General features: G+C 39.3%; 1 protein-coding gene across 4 annotated transcripts in view; it reads right to left on the bottom strand.

Annotated features, from left to right (window-relative positions):
• ate1 (arginyltransferase 1) overlaps positions 1-14,839 on the bottom strand; it is a 57,381-nt gene that overhangs the window by 18,976 nt on the left and 23,566 nt on the right. For all 4 annotated transcript variants that reach the window (XM_014970586.2, XM_014970589.2, XM_088013070.1 and 1 more), the window contains 2 exons: positions 10,474-10,655; positions 6,011-6,110 (listed from right to left, as the gene is read on the bottom strand). In XM_014970586.2, coding sequence (XP_014826072.2) covers positions 6,011-6,110; positions 10,474-10,655 — 282 coding nt within the window. The remainder of the gene's footprint in view (positions 1-6,010; positions 6,111-10,473; positions 10,656-14,839) is intronic.

Raw genomic sequence — 14,839 nt, 5'->3', positions numbered from 1 at the left:
CGTTTGTTATTTGTGGGTAAGGAGGAGTTGGACTGAAAGGAAACGGAGGTGCAGCTGCTGCAAAAAGAAGTTCTTTAAAAGTCTGTAAAGCACCGCCGGAAAACGAATACTCTTTTTCATCCTGCCTCCTTTTCTCATTTGGCCCACATCTTGTCACTTTTTTTTCTCCCCCTTCATCAACCCTCTTCCTCCTTTTTTCACTCATTTTACCAACTCCTCCTTTCTTTGTGTCCTCTGTGGAAAATTTTATGGTTTCCTGAGCTCAGAGCAAGACATTCTTCCACTGAACAATAATAGCAAGACCCACTTGATGTTACTGTTACTCCAGCACCAAGAGGTTAGAACAGCGTTAGAGTGAGGTGCAGGCATGCCTCCCCCTTGAACAGGCCTCAAAACATTAAGATCCAGAGCGGATTGTCAACGGAAGTATTTGAATGCTTCATTTGCTCACTTTAAAGTCTTGCTTATTCAGATTTAAATGCAATACCTCAGCAGCCAGAAGGTTACGCTCATCATGGATAGAAAAGCGAGTTTCAAGCAGGACCTCTGGTAGCTTTTTGGCCACCTGAAGCACAAATGCTTTTTTAATCCTGACAAGTTTTGTTTTCTTGAGGGAGATTAATTAGGACTAGCTAATTGAAACCAGAACGTCCTCAGTCTGCAGAACGTTTTCACATCAAGTCAAACACATATTTTAGATGAACTAACACTCCTGCCTAAAGTAAATCACTTTTGAAGCAGGACAGATGTAACCGACTAAACAAGAAATCATTTCTCATGTCTTTGTTGCTTTGCATTTATCATTTTTCATTTGTACAGAACAGTTTAGTGTTGCTTCAGTAGTGAATAACTGCATGCAAACTAATGCTTTGCCGTGTTTTTATCTGTCTACAATAGTAAAATAACGTAGATTCATCCCGCTTCTCTCAGTCCCAGCTGCTGCCTAAAATGAGTCGCACACAGCTGCCCTGAACGCAGTCTCAGCGCAAAACACTGTGCAGAGGACAACAGAGTGATGGATGGATGGAGAGAGGGGAAGAGAGAGAGCGTGATCATTTATAATTATCGACTGAAATGCTTCATATGTTTTTATTTAAATAACATATGAAGCATTTCATTATTTTAATATTATTATGAGTAATTATTTTTTTTATGAGCCTGTTCTTTTGCGCGTGTCCCCTTCACTTGGTAGCCTACACACTTATGCATGTGGGCGGAGCGACAACACTGGTTTCAAGTCACCATAAACTGACAGGATGTTGACCAAATGATGAAATAAAACGTCTATAAGCTCATCAGAAATTAGCATCTGCCATGACAAGAAAATTCTTTCCGGGGAGAAATCTTCTGGGCAGACTAGGCATGTTTATCGGGATTGACAGAGGAGGGTGCTTTCATAGCTTATGAAACAGGAAACAAAAGACAATGCCTTCAAAGTAAAAGCTCTTTTTTTAAATGAATCAACATAAATTGGATTTGCATAATGAAATGATAGCTTAAGAATGTTTGAATGGAAAACTGGGTGTTCCAGCAGATAATGGTCCCCATAACACATCAAACATGTTTTAATAAATAAAACATGTTTGATGTGTTAACCAAGATTTAACCGATAACCAAGATTTAGCTTTTGGAAATACCCGATTGAACTAGCTACTTTATACTAAAAAAATGTAGGATATCCTTAAACGCTGAGTCAATCAGCAGATTTATATAAGTTGTAACAAACCTGTCAGTAACAGTGGTCCAACATTCAGCCAGATTATGCAAGAAGATTATTGATGGCTGCAAAATGTTGGTTGAAGAGCAACTTGCTAAGAGAGGCTTAAACCAAAATTAGTGAGGATGTATGCATACATATAAGCATGTGTGAATAATTTATGACACTTTGCATAAGAAATCCACCATGAATATAAACAACTGCAACCAATTCTTGATTTTCAATTTCACTGAAGATGTGCGACGTAGTGAATAACTGCATGTAAACTAGGGTTTTTGCCATGTTTTTATCCGTTTTCTTTTTTCTACACTCCAGGAGAAAGACAATGATATTCATTAGAAACCTAAATGAATATAATATTAACAGCCATAATGATAGAGAACAAATACTGTTGAAATATTTCTTAATTATAATTATTTAATTATTCAAGTTCAATCATTCAATGATTATTTAATTACTTACAATTAAATAATTTATAAAATATTAAAACACAATGATTATAATTGTTTTTATAGAAAGACTAAATTGTTGTGCAAATGAAAGCGCTGTATGAGTTAAGATTATATATATATGAATAAATTACAAAGCCGACCTCAACAACTTTAAACACCTTAAAAATGAGCAAAATCCAGAAATTCCCCGTATGGAAAATACTTTCTAGTTCATAAATATCCAATAAAGAAAGGTTTGCATACTTATCACTTACACTTTCAGACTCAGCTTGCATTTGGTCATGATCTGTACATATAGAAATATCTATAGTAACATGAAGGGCTGAGATAAGTCCAGAGAATTCAAGGCGATGAGGTCTCTGTCTGTGTAAAGCCATAAGACTCACTGTTAGCTTTAACATGTGAGGCTTCATGTGAAAGAAAAATGACCAAAAGGCCAAGACCTCTGCACTCATTTAGACTCCAACAGTTTCACCTTCTGCTCCTCACAGGCAGCTCAACATCCGAAGGCCAGGGAGGGCAAATGGCCCAGGGACAGAAGCCAGGGGCAGAATATCACGTCAAACCCTGAACCGCCAGCCAAACCAGTGAGACTCTGTGGGACGTTCAGTCCCAGCTTTAGGAACAAAGGAGAGTGTCTGACACCAGCCAGGCGTCCTCCCAGCTTCTGGCTGTACTTCAAGTCTTCCGAGGGCCCTTTAAGGCTTCCCTACAGGACCACGTCCTGCCGTTGGCAGTGCTTACAAGATCATCTTGCCTGGGGCCGTCTCCCTGGTCACACAACCCAGCCGAAAGGATTCTCCTCCAAATTAACAGCTCAAGAGTAACAATAAAAGAAATTGAGATTTTTAACTTTAAATGGGTAGCACAATCATGCAGACAGAAAGCATGCAGACATATAACAGATATAGTGGGATAAGTGACTGGGCAATAAAGCTTTTAGTATCCAAGACTTTATGCACACTAGACTCAAAATATACAAGTTGCTGGACTATTTTTGATGATTACAGTCCAATATGTACTTTGTAAGAAATGTGTTCTCTCTCCCACGGGTGCAAGAATAACATAAGATCATTCTGTTCTTGCAGCTCTGGTTTGGGAGCTTTTGCAGCTTCTTTTGGACAAAAATTATGTGTCTACAGGAACCTGAAGGACTTTCCTCTTGTGTGGTATCTAATAATTATGCCGCAGTAGATGGGATCTATGAGGAGGCCTTGAAAAGTATGAAATGTCCTGATCAGAAAGAGTCTCTGTTCTAGTGGTTAAGTTATAATGAAGAATGTGTAAAACTGTTTCTAGATATTGAAAGGTGCCAAAAAAGTGAAGAAAAAACCCCCCACAAACGTTTCATTCCTCACAGTAACAAAAATATTTTTGATTTTCAATATTTTAAATAGGGAAACATGTTTCCAAATAATGATTTTCAAGATACAATCTACCAACTGAAGTATTTTATTTTTTGTTTTTAGGTTCAATAAATTTTCTTCAATGGGACATTCATTTTTTATAGAAAATACTAGAAAAAAAAGCACACAGTTTGTAACCTGTTAAGAGAAAAATGAATATTCCTCACACGCTATTGGTTTCATTTTTTGCAAAAATGTAATGCATATATGCGTGAAAATAACAGGAAAACACTGCTAATGCAAGCATTTTAAAACCATGCAGATATTTAAAAAATATTGTTAAATTCTTTAACTTTTTTGGCCACAGTTATTTTGACCCGCAGGGTAGGGCCTAAAGTCCGCAGATTGCAGACCTTTCCACTAGTTGGAGAAGAACAACAGAAGAAGGATTCAAGTCTGGAAAGTCATCAACATGTTTCTAAATTAAACTTTCTCTTCTTTTGTCCATACTTATTAAAACATGGTAAAGGAAAGATGAAATGTGAACCTCGTCCTTCAAAGGAAACTTGTAGTATTTAAAATCTGCTCAAATTTTTGAATTTTAGGACATCTTGGCACGCTGTAGAAACTCCACAAACACGAAATTAAGAAGATGGTCAGTCCAAGGTTCTAGCATTTCAGAAAAACAGGAATTATTGTTCGCTCGTCTAGCAAAGAGTCACTATTATAACCTTTTGTTCAAACTGTTTTTCTCTTGTGCACTATTGATGTTTTCCTTATATAAAGCACTTTAATCCAAACATTTCTTTACAACTATCTTCTTCCAGAAATGTCGGAAGTATAAAAACAGCCATGACTGAAACAAGAGGGACCCACAAGTAGTGGAATGGTGTTGGAATAAGTTGAGTGGTGCCCACTAGGGTTCAAGTGCTTATAACTTGGCCACTACAGAGACTGGAAGCAAGCGTGAGATCCCAAAACCAGTAAACCTCCAACACAACACCAAAGAAGTCTTAAAAGAGTCAAACAATGTCCCAGTATGTCGGTGCATTAATGAACTGAATATATGCAAATCAGACAGAGGAGCAACACACTGTGCATGTTGCTGGGAGCATGTTAGAGCGTGGGTGCTTTTCTGTGGGACTGCGAGAGTCTAAAGGTGGGAAATGGGCAACCTTCTCACCCTTGTTCTGTGTTCCCTCCCCAAGAGTAAAATAGGAAGAAGTGGGGAGGTTGTGAGCTAGACACTGCAATGACAAACACACAAGAAAAGATATGGGGGAGGGGCAGTAAATGCCAGTGTGAGAGGGTGAGGTGCTGTGGTAACAGCGCAAGTTCTCAGACAAACATTGTGATCAAGATTCAACACACAGACGCAAACACAACACACTCATGTGCATTCCTTGCACACACTGTCAAACTGAGAAATTGAGCAAGGCGTGAAGCAAACCCAAAGCAAGATGAAAGATAAAAAGATATGGCGGTTTGCCATAATCTTCAACAGCACGTCAGTCTCCCAGGAACAATCTCTGGGAACATCTAACGTAGAAACCGAGGACGGTGTGAATGAATAAAAGCGAAAGGAATGAATAGTGATTATCTGAATAATGTACAACAATGCTTCCCTGAATAAAAATATGGATTGCAGATTTTAAATGACAATGTCAGAAATTTTGAGTCACGTTTTGGGATTTTCCCAGAAAATTTGGCTGAAAGTCTCGCACTGTTAGAGTTCTTTGGGAACTAAAACCCAATTTAACATACGTAGCTACAACAGTTAGCTTCAGAGGAGAAACATGGTTGTAGTAGTCTGTTGATTGGTACAAAAAAGCCATTTTCCCAAAACAGCTGTGTGGTGTGGATTGGCTCTTCTTTGAGCCCTTTTGCACCTCAAATGTATTCACCCTGTTGGATATTTTACCCTTTTATTGCTTTTACAAATCAGTAATGGTCAACAAAATCTGGCTTTTAATGTCAAAGTAGAAACTGATTCCTACAGAAATGATGACAAATAAAAATATGCAACATGAAATAATAAGATTACATAAGTGATTTCTAACTTATTCAGTAAACATTTTTGTTAATCGTGATTAATTTGTAACAACAATAAAAAGGGAGACATCCAAGGGAGTGATTACTTTTTACAGGAACTGTAACAGAAAAAGCAACCCATTTTAATCTATTAGTTTCTTTTTCGGTTTTTATAAATGGGTTCATACTCCTCGAACATGGACATCAGCTGTTCTTTTGTTTTTGTCACAGAAATAGCTGTTGTATTGATGTTAAATAAGAAATGTATCTGGCAAGGAAAGATTCTCACAGTCACTGAAACGAGAAGGGGTGAACAAACACAAGAGGACAATAATGTAAGGACGTGCTTTTTACTAGGGGGTAAAAACAAAATGAAACAAATTGCTCAAGGTTAGGGATTCATATTCAGAGGTGAGGAGCTTTGAGTTTCTGAAAACACTGTACATGTTAGTAGTGTAAGATACCTTGTAGCGCATCTTGGGGCAGGAGTGAACGTAGAAGCCCAGGTAGTAGTAGCACAGCTTGGTGGACTGTTTCTGCAATTTCCTGGTGAAAGCAATCTCCCTGTAAAGGGGGGACATAAAAACACAGTTTGTAAAAACAGTTTTGCAGGAAAACGCTGCACAGAGATTAATCTTAATTCATTAAACAAAATGTTGTTTAATTTTTTGCATATTTATATTTTCTCAATGAAATTAAAATGGCCCTCATATGTGTTTGTACCTGAAAATTTTAACAGATGATATCAAGACAACAGAAAAATAAATGGAGGTGGGCACCTCAGGTCTTGTTCCATGTATTTTTAGTTGACATATAGATGATGTTACCTGCACATGTTCATGTATTTACTGATTTCTGTCTCACTTAAAATACAGTTGAACCTCTTGTTCAAAAGAAGCATCTGCAACGATTAAGCTACAAGAGATGAAATGTAATTGAGAGATTTGGATCTTGGTTAGGAAGCCTATTGAATCATATCACTGTCAACAAATTTTGACATTTTCATTAAATTTTCAAATTTCAAACTATTTTAAATGTTTTTTATGACAAGTTCCTCAGTTGTTCCATGAACCTTTGGTCTGCCTTACTGGTTCAGCAACACACGGAGTATCAAGTGAGAATTGTAAGATGCCGTTATGTACAAACGCTCTGGGACAAACAGAGTCAACAGTTGGACCTGTAAAATTAAAACTTTTATAACTTTTACTGCCTCCATTTTAATTAAATCTGAAACAGTTTCTTAAAAAGGACCAAATATTAAGTCATGAAAAGTCACACGCATCTCTTATTGAATTTCATGGCAATTTAATACCAACTTGCTTTGCATTAATCCTGATGAATGTTCTGTTTTTACTGTTTATATTTGCATTTTAAACCTTGTATAAATTTTGCTGCGTTTTATGTAACCAAAAGCCCAACTAGGGACATGAACTGCAAATTAGCTCATGCTATAAATATTCAACTGGGATATAACCCCTACTTAACATTTGCCTCTGCAGAAATAAAGTAAAAAAAAAAAAAAAACTGTATGAATAACTGCATTATTGTTTTTATGTACATTTGAGAAGCAAGAAAAATACATTTAATTGTTCTACACCTTAGTGTACCCCAATTATTAAGAAATAAAAATTAATCTATGAAGCATTTGTATATCGAAGAAATTAGAAAACCAAAGTGGTTCTAGCAGCTTTGACCAGTACCAAAGCTCAGGAAGTAAACACCCATTGCTTTTCTTGGACTCATCTCATCATGGAAAAACAACCGCCCTTCCTCCGCCAGCGTTAACCCCTCAGGTGGAGAAAAGGAACTGAAGAGAGTGTGTAGAATAAAGATTAAGAATCTGCAGGATTTATGCACCGCTTTTAAATACAGTAAATGTCTTGCCTGCTTTATTTTTCCACAATAGCTTCCTCCTTAATTGCATCCTTTTACTCAAAGTCTTTATCCCCCTTTCCTTTAGCCATTTCTTCTCTTCTTCCATACCTAAATTCAAGCTTCTCTTTTTGCTCCCTTTTTTGTTTCTCTCTTCCTTCCAGTGTTCTGTGCTTCACCCACTGAAAGAAAGGGGGAGAGCTCCCTTTCTTACGATGCTTAAGAGACAGAGAACGAGGCCTTAAAATAAAATAGATGCACTGAAAAATAAGAGTTGGGACAAAGGAAGCCAGAGAGAAAGGAGGGGGAGACACAGGGAGTGAGAGAGCAGGAGGAGAATATAAAGGAGGAGGGTCAAGAAAGAGAAAGGGATGGAGAAGAGAGGCAGCAAGAGCGAGGTGCTAGAAGGTCACCCGCTTTCTGCCAGGTTCCTGGGTTCCCATCCCCTTACTACAAAAGGGCCCGGCAGGCCTGAATTAGAGGAGGGGGGTCAAGAGAGGGGAGGCGCCCATTCACAAAAAGCCATGTTTCCCCCTTTACTTGAGGCCTTCACACCCCCACCTCCAGCCCCATGGCAGCAGCTTGAGTCTGCCATTATCCCCTCTTCAGCCATCTGACACTCCAGCACAAGCCAATTATCAAGGCCTCTGCTCCTGCACAGCTTCCCTCATACTGATGTGCATATACACACAAAGGGCCTAAAACAGTGCATACCGTGAGGAGCTGGCTGCAGATCTGCAGTGCATGCAAAAGCATTTCCTTCTGAAAACTATGAAATATCATTTATCTGCTTGCTGAATCTGGATCATAAAGCGAGAAAAGAGAACTTGGAAAGCACACAGAGGCTATTATAAACATATCAGTAATTATTTACACTGGAGTCAGTATATCACATAGTTGTTTTACCCAAATGGAAGCCGTTTTAAATTTAGTTTTAAAATGTGAATTTTGCTTTAAAATGCCATGTCTTTTAAAATACAGCACTGTTTCATGCCACAAGAACCTCAATAAGGGACTTTTTGTTTCTGCTCTTCTCTGTGTGCATTAGGCCTGGGATATAGTAAGCAAAGCTTGTATGCATGGGAGGTCTCAGTGTCCCCCCCTTCTGTTTCACAACTGAATTACATGTAAAAAAAAAAAAGCAAAACAGATCAAATGAACAAGAGCACAGCTGACACAGAATATGATTACAGGATAAATAAGCATTTTCTTTTACAAACACATTTAGCGACTTTTAAATGCTGAGTCAGACAGTTTTACAACAGCTGGATAACAATTACTGTGACTGCACAGATTCTACACTATAAAGTGTTTTACACACGTTTTTCACCCTCTTTACCCAAAAGCTTGATATTACTTGCCTCAAGATGTTACCTTATTAGTAAATACATCTCTCAGAGTCAGAGCACTCCTAACCTGTCATGTGAAAATGGAAAAGACTATGGCACTACTGAAAATCCACCTAATCTGAAAGGAGGGAAAGAAGTGGATCAGACACAGAAACAGTCAATGGTAACTATGAAGCAGAGATCCCCAGCTCAGGTGAAGAATCTGTCACTGGAATAAATATTAGACACACATTTCACAAATCTGACCCCTGTGGAAGAGTGGCAAGAAAAAAACGTTTTAATTTCCTTAAGCCATTAACTTGACTCAACAAACATAAAGAAGGCCCTTCTCTGATCAGATGAGACCAAAGTTCAAGTGCTTGGTATACATTTTAATGTATACCAAAATGGGTGGAAAAAGCTAATGCTGCATATCCTGTGCATATTTAGTCATGGGGCTGAATAGTAAAAATCACACCACACTTTTCAGTTTTGTATATACAAAGAACTGCAAATCTAGAATTATTTTCCCTTTTTGCCACTTTTTGTTGGTCTATCACATGAAGTACAATCAAATTTGTGGTAATGTCAAAAAGTTCAAGGTGGTATGAATACTTTAGAAAGTCACTCTTCTTATGCATCCATGGCTGACTGTCAGAAGGGACAATCAGCCACTGTCACAGCCATTGATCTTCTCTCAGCAGATCAATGGGTGTGAGAAGCCATTGATCTGAGGAGCAGATCAATGGCTTCTCCAAAGATGGAGGATTTTATTAAACTGATGGATTATCAGTGTTAAACCCCTAAAATAAAGAAAATTAGTGACAGAGAAAGAGGAAGAACAACCTCTGCAATGTACAGATGAAGTACTAATGTACAGTACACTAATGGGCTAACAGAGAATGAGTGTGTGCGCATGGGCTTCCTCCAGAACATACTTAATTAGACTTTAATTAGTAGAAAGTGCTTTGGAGAACATGTAAATTCTGTGCAGCAGGTTGTAGACACAGTCTGTACGCCAAGCAGACTCGAGTGTCCAGAGCAGATCAAAAGCTCAGACTCTCGTGTCTGTAAACAAGAGGGAGGATTTCAGTCCCGCTGGCTCCCTCCTCCACACAGAGCTGTCTGTGTTACTCTTAGACTCAGGCTCTTAAAATAATAAGTGATGGGAGACTGTGAGCTTAGGATGACCAGGGAGTTCCCTCTATTCAGGCAGCAGCAAATATTTTGACCTCTGCTGTGCTGATTTAGTGCAAGTTTACATTTGTACATACACCCAGACACCCAAAGCTCGCACTGCAACACCTGAAAATGACGCACACATACCTATGTCTTCGACCTCTGAGGATAAATATTTAAAAAAAGTCTTTCTCACATTATTGAATTACATCTTACAGGAAATGCAGGATGTGTGTGCCTATAGGGTGTGATTGCATTCTTATATTTCAGCTTGGAGGAGAGACCTGTCGTCAGCTGAACCACAAGCAGAGCACTGCCGCAACCAATCAACTCTGAAGAAAGGGCCTCTTTTTTTGTTTTTTTGTTTTACCTAAAGCATAACAGAGCCTATGATGTGGGAAACAGTTCAACAGATCAAATACAGAAAGAAAAAAATTCAGTTGAGATGCAGTGGAGAGATCAACAAAAGGAGTTAATCGTCTACAACGGCCGGTGTTTAGTTTCTCCTCCGGAGGCAAAGATCTCTCTGTTGCCCAGGAATTACTAACCTGAGAGCAGAGTAGGACCCTAAAGACAGCGATGTAAAGTCTGGGTGGTAGTAGAGGTAGACAGAAGACACACATGTAGGCAAGATGTCAATCACTCCCACGGCTACGATGCGTCCATCCAGCCAGTACTGTTGGTGGAAGGAGCCGTATCCCATCTCCGGTCCATCTGGAGAATGTTCTGCCTGGAGAAATAATAATAACAAAAACAGGAACAAAGGAAAGGAATAAATTAATGGAAATAATTAGAGTCATTGACCTGCTAGAAAATGAACCTCCGTCGGTTCTTGCTGAAGAAAAGCATCCACATAGCATAAAAATGCCACCATGTTTCAAAAGTGGCTTGTTTAGGAATGTGCAAATAGTAACGATAACTGTCAAGTTACAAATACTTCATTCTGAGCTGTGAATCTCTGCAGCTCCTCCTGAGTTACCATGGTTACTTCTCTGGTTGATGCTCTCTTTGAAGGCTTAGGATATTGACAACCTAACCCTACTTTGAATTTTCCACAACTTAACCTGACCTGCCTGGTGTGGTCTTTATGATGCCATTCACAAGCTGCATGTGTAGTGAGATTGTCTATGTTCACTATATTAAAACCACCAAAACACACTGAATTCTGTGGTTATAATGCAGCAAAATCTAAAAAACAAAGCTCCAGTGTAAATCTTAAATGGATATTCACACATCTGTATAATGGTGTATTATAACTGCTGTATTTCTCGGCCAAGTCTTGTGCATTATGAGTGGGTGTGTACAGTAGCCTCCCATTTAGCCTGCTAATGGTTCCCAAATGTGGAGTGAAAGCTGGAGCAAGGAGGGGTTGCGGCTGGGTGACGTGAAGGACTGACCACAGAAACTCTCCAGGAGAGGACTTTTTAATAAAAGAACCTGCGTGAGCAAAACCCATTCCACCAAGCGGTTGTGGCGTGCTGCCAAGCTTTCTACTATATATCTGCGTTCGCTCATTCCATGTGGCACCGAAGAATGTGGGTGTAGGTGTGCACCCGTGAGCTCGAGTCCATCCTATTAACAAAACGCTTACGTTTTTCACAGACACACTGTTTCTCATAAGAATCTGCATGCTGGGTTTTTCAATCAAACTACTTTTGCGCTTTTATCCCTGCGGCTTAAGACCAGAGGCTTGGGGTTAGGGTTAAAAGTCATGTTAAGTTGGAGTATTTATGTATGTGTGTGTGTGCGCGTCTTTCTTCAGTGCACTAGTAACAGGATCCTGCTCCTGAGCCAACATTCATCTGGACGCAGTTAAGCGGCAGACACTGCCAGTTATCACAACACAGAGAGAGCTGGCTGAGTAATCCGGGGATCCGCTGGGGCCGCATTCTGAGCAAATTAAACCTGACCAAACAGAAATAAGGCACACAGCCTGAAATACACACTCCCAGCAGGGCTGATGGTTTTCTTAGATGTAGCTGGTCACTCAAAATCAGACACGGGTCTGATCACCTTTATAACACCATTCACACCAGAGTCAGACACAACTATCTGTTTATAGAGCAGCTTGTTATTTCCATCTACCAGTTACTGCAAAAACACTGGAGTCTTTGTCAGAGGCCCCACTCGGTCATTTACAAGCTCTAAGTAATGGAAAATAACACAAACGGTTTTGTTTTACCCCACCTGGAGTACACACGCCTGTCGGAGCCTGAATGTTGTTATGAATACTCATGCACCGTCCACTTCAGATCTCGTCTGACTGACCTGCGTGCCACCTCAGACGACAGCTTAATGGTCATGTCCTTGCCACTGTGACAACAATCTCAACATTCCCTTGAACACTTCAAACCACCTGCCACCTTTCCCAGTAGCCCCAAATCGCTCACATATGGCTGAAACACAAGGACATGTGGGCAGCATGCAGAGCTGAGAGCGAAGAGGTGGGTGAACACCATGATGGTTTCAACCTTTTGATTGTTTCTGAAGTAACGTTTAGTGAACAAAACTAATTTAAAAAACTTTGATAGTGATAGTACTTAATTCAGCTCTGTGCAGTTACAATGCTTAGCATCATCTTCATCTTTATTTACAATCAGCCTGGCCATCGCCTTCCTATGAAATTTCACTCAATTCTCAAATACACAAAAAGCTGTATGTTTAAATTCAATGGAGTATGTCAAAGCATACAGCTTTAACATAAACCAATAAGACGGAAATTTTACTTTTAGATATTTGAATTTTTATGTTCCAGAAAGTAGGGTCATAACTTGCAAATGTTTCCATATTTAATTTTCTTTTCTTTTTTTCATACAGGGTAGGTTGTATGTTTTTCAAAGATCTTGTGGAGCTAATTTCTTACTTCAAATACAGTCAATTCTTTTATTTCTCACTGGGGTTTCAGGCCAGGCCCCACAAAAGTTCCACAAAAACACAGAGGATCTCACAGAACAAACCACTGAGAATGTGATGAATCATCTACCAACCGTAGTACTAAGTGCTCAGACAGACAAATTAAGAAAAAGCTTAAGAAAGGGAGCACATAATGCAGAAGTTTGAGTTCAGTCCAGCTTATAAAATTCAAGCCACCTCCAGCTTTGCAAAACTCAGCATGACTACTCCTCATTATATCTGAGAGTTGCCACTGTTCCTCTCATGGCACTAATGTAAATGTGCTGCGAAAAGAGAGGAAGGAAAGATCCAGGTGCAGTTAACTACTCTACCTGGATTTTACCATGAATCCTCTGCAATTCGGAATAAATGAAACACAGCAACAAATAAACACAGGTCAGGCAGCTGCAGCTGCATTTATAGCTGTGCAGTTTTTGCAAACACTTTTAGAGATGCAGGTTTACATGTGAGCTGAACCACACGGTTTGGAGGTCCATGTGGCGAGCGTCTGTGTGTATGTGTGTGTGCTCTAATAGCTCTCAGATTAGAGACAGATGGAGAACAACACGCAGAGCAGTGCAGATTTTTATGCATGATAATTCAACACTTGGAGAGAAACAGGAGGAGACGGAGAAGGAGATCGTCGAAAGTAATAAAACCAAGTTGTGCAAGAGGAGGCGAAATGAAAAGGAGATGGCCGTTTGGAGGGGAGGAGACAGTCCAGGCAGAAAAATGTGTTAGGCAGCGTGCCACCGCGTGAACACGTATGTGTATGTGTGCTGAGCTGTGTAATTCAGAGTGCCTGGTCGCCAGCTTTGACGAGGTGATAAAAGCTTGTTTCCTATAAACACTAATGATGTTCATTAGTGAAGACCTGAGGGGCCACACGGGACAAAACGGAGTGACTGTGTTTGTGTCCGTCTGTTTGAATGTGCTTCTGGACGTCAAACCCATTAAAATGGCTCCAATAAGTACCCGTCTTGGGGTCTAATTGTTGATGCAATTGTCCTGGCCCAACAGGGCCACTGGTGTTTCTGAATGACGAAGCTCACCGGGTCTGTGGTGTGTTCATACCCCGCAGTGAAAACACAGAAGGTTAAAACTAAGTGCCTTTTAGTTATTTTCCTTCATTTTAATAACCTAAATAGCTACCTTTGAAAATGAGTAAGTCTTTAATCATACATTCACCTTAGAATCAGGCATGGGATCTTTTCGGTGCGTAAATATTGAGCTTCTTGGTCACAATTACAAGCATATTTGAAAGAATTGAGGTGAGACTTTCAAATGTAGAAACCAAATGTAGGGTGTGGTTACTCTGCAACTTGCTAAACGATATTGATATAAGTACGTGAGTTGGGTGTGTATATTTGAGGGAGTGTTTATACTTTTTCCCTTTGGATTAGAGAAAATTCATCATAAACTCAAAGTTTTAGATTCAGTTCAAATTTTTTAAAGTCCTTAAAGTTGTCTGTGGTATATTAATTCCACAGACACAGGGAGAAGAACCATTCAAATGTGTCTTCAAAAGCCCTAAATTAATATTATATTCTTGCCAACTACAGTAGACTGCTAGTATTTCCAACTATAACATATTTGGCTAAAACCCTCATATACTTGAGACCCACACATAAGAAAACTAATAACAGCCTATTTTAATAGTTCAAACAACAAATATACCTTAAAATGCATTAAGATAGACAGTGGAAAATGCCTTGGCACTACAGCAGAAGCTAACATCCATGGACTTCCTTATCTCCGCTCTTGGGGATACCGACAATCAGGAGAAACACAAAAAATGAATGGCTTAGGTGCTTTACAAACACAAGCCACACGTGTGTGAAGTGTCATTGCATTTTGGCAAGGTATTTCAGCTCCTCAAGCTCCATTTTCTTTCAAATACTTTAAACATGCTCTATGAAAAAAATCTGCAAATAGGCTAAGTTCAGGAAGTAAATTGGAGCTACATTTCACAGAATCTACTCTGGGGTCCTCAAATTGAGTGCAGTAGTACTTGTGCAATCT

This window comes from Poecilia mexicana, unplaced genomic scaffold (assembly GCF_051168715.1).
Source record: "Poecilia mexicana isolate PSO_F unplaced genomic scaffold, ASM5116871v1 scaffold_15, whole genome shotgun sequence".
Classification (NCBI taxonomy): domain Eukaryota; kingdom Metazoa; phylum Chordata; class Actinopteri; order Cyprinodontiformes; family Poeciliidae; genus Poecilia; species Poecilia mexicana.
Note: the sequence above shows the minus strand (reverse complement) of the source record. Positions and strands in the feature narration are given on the sequence as shown.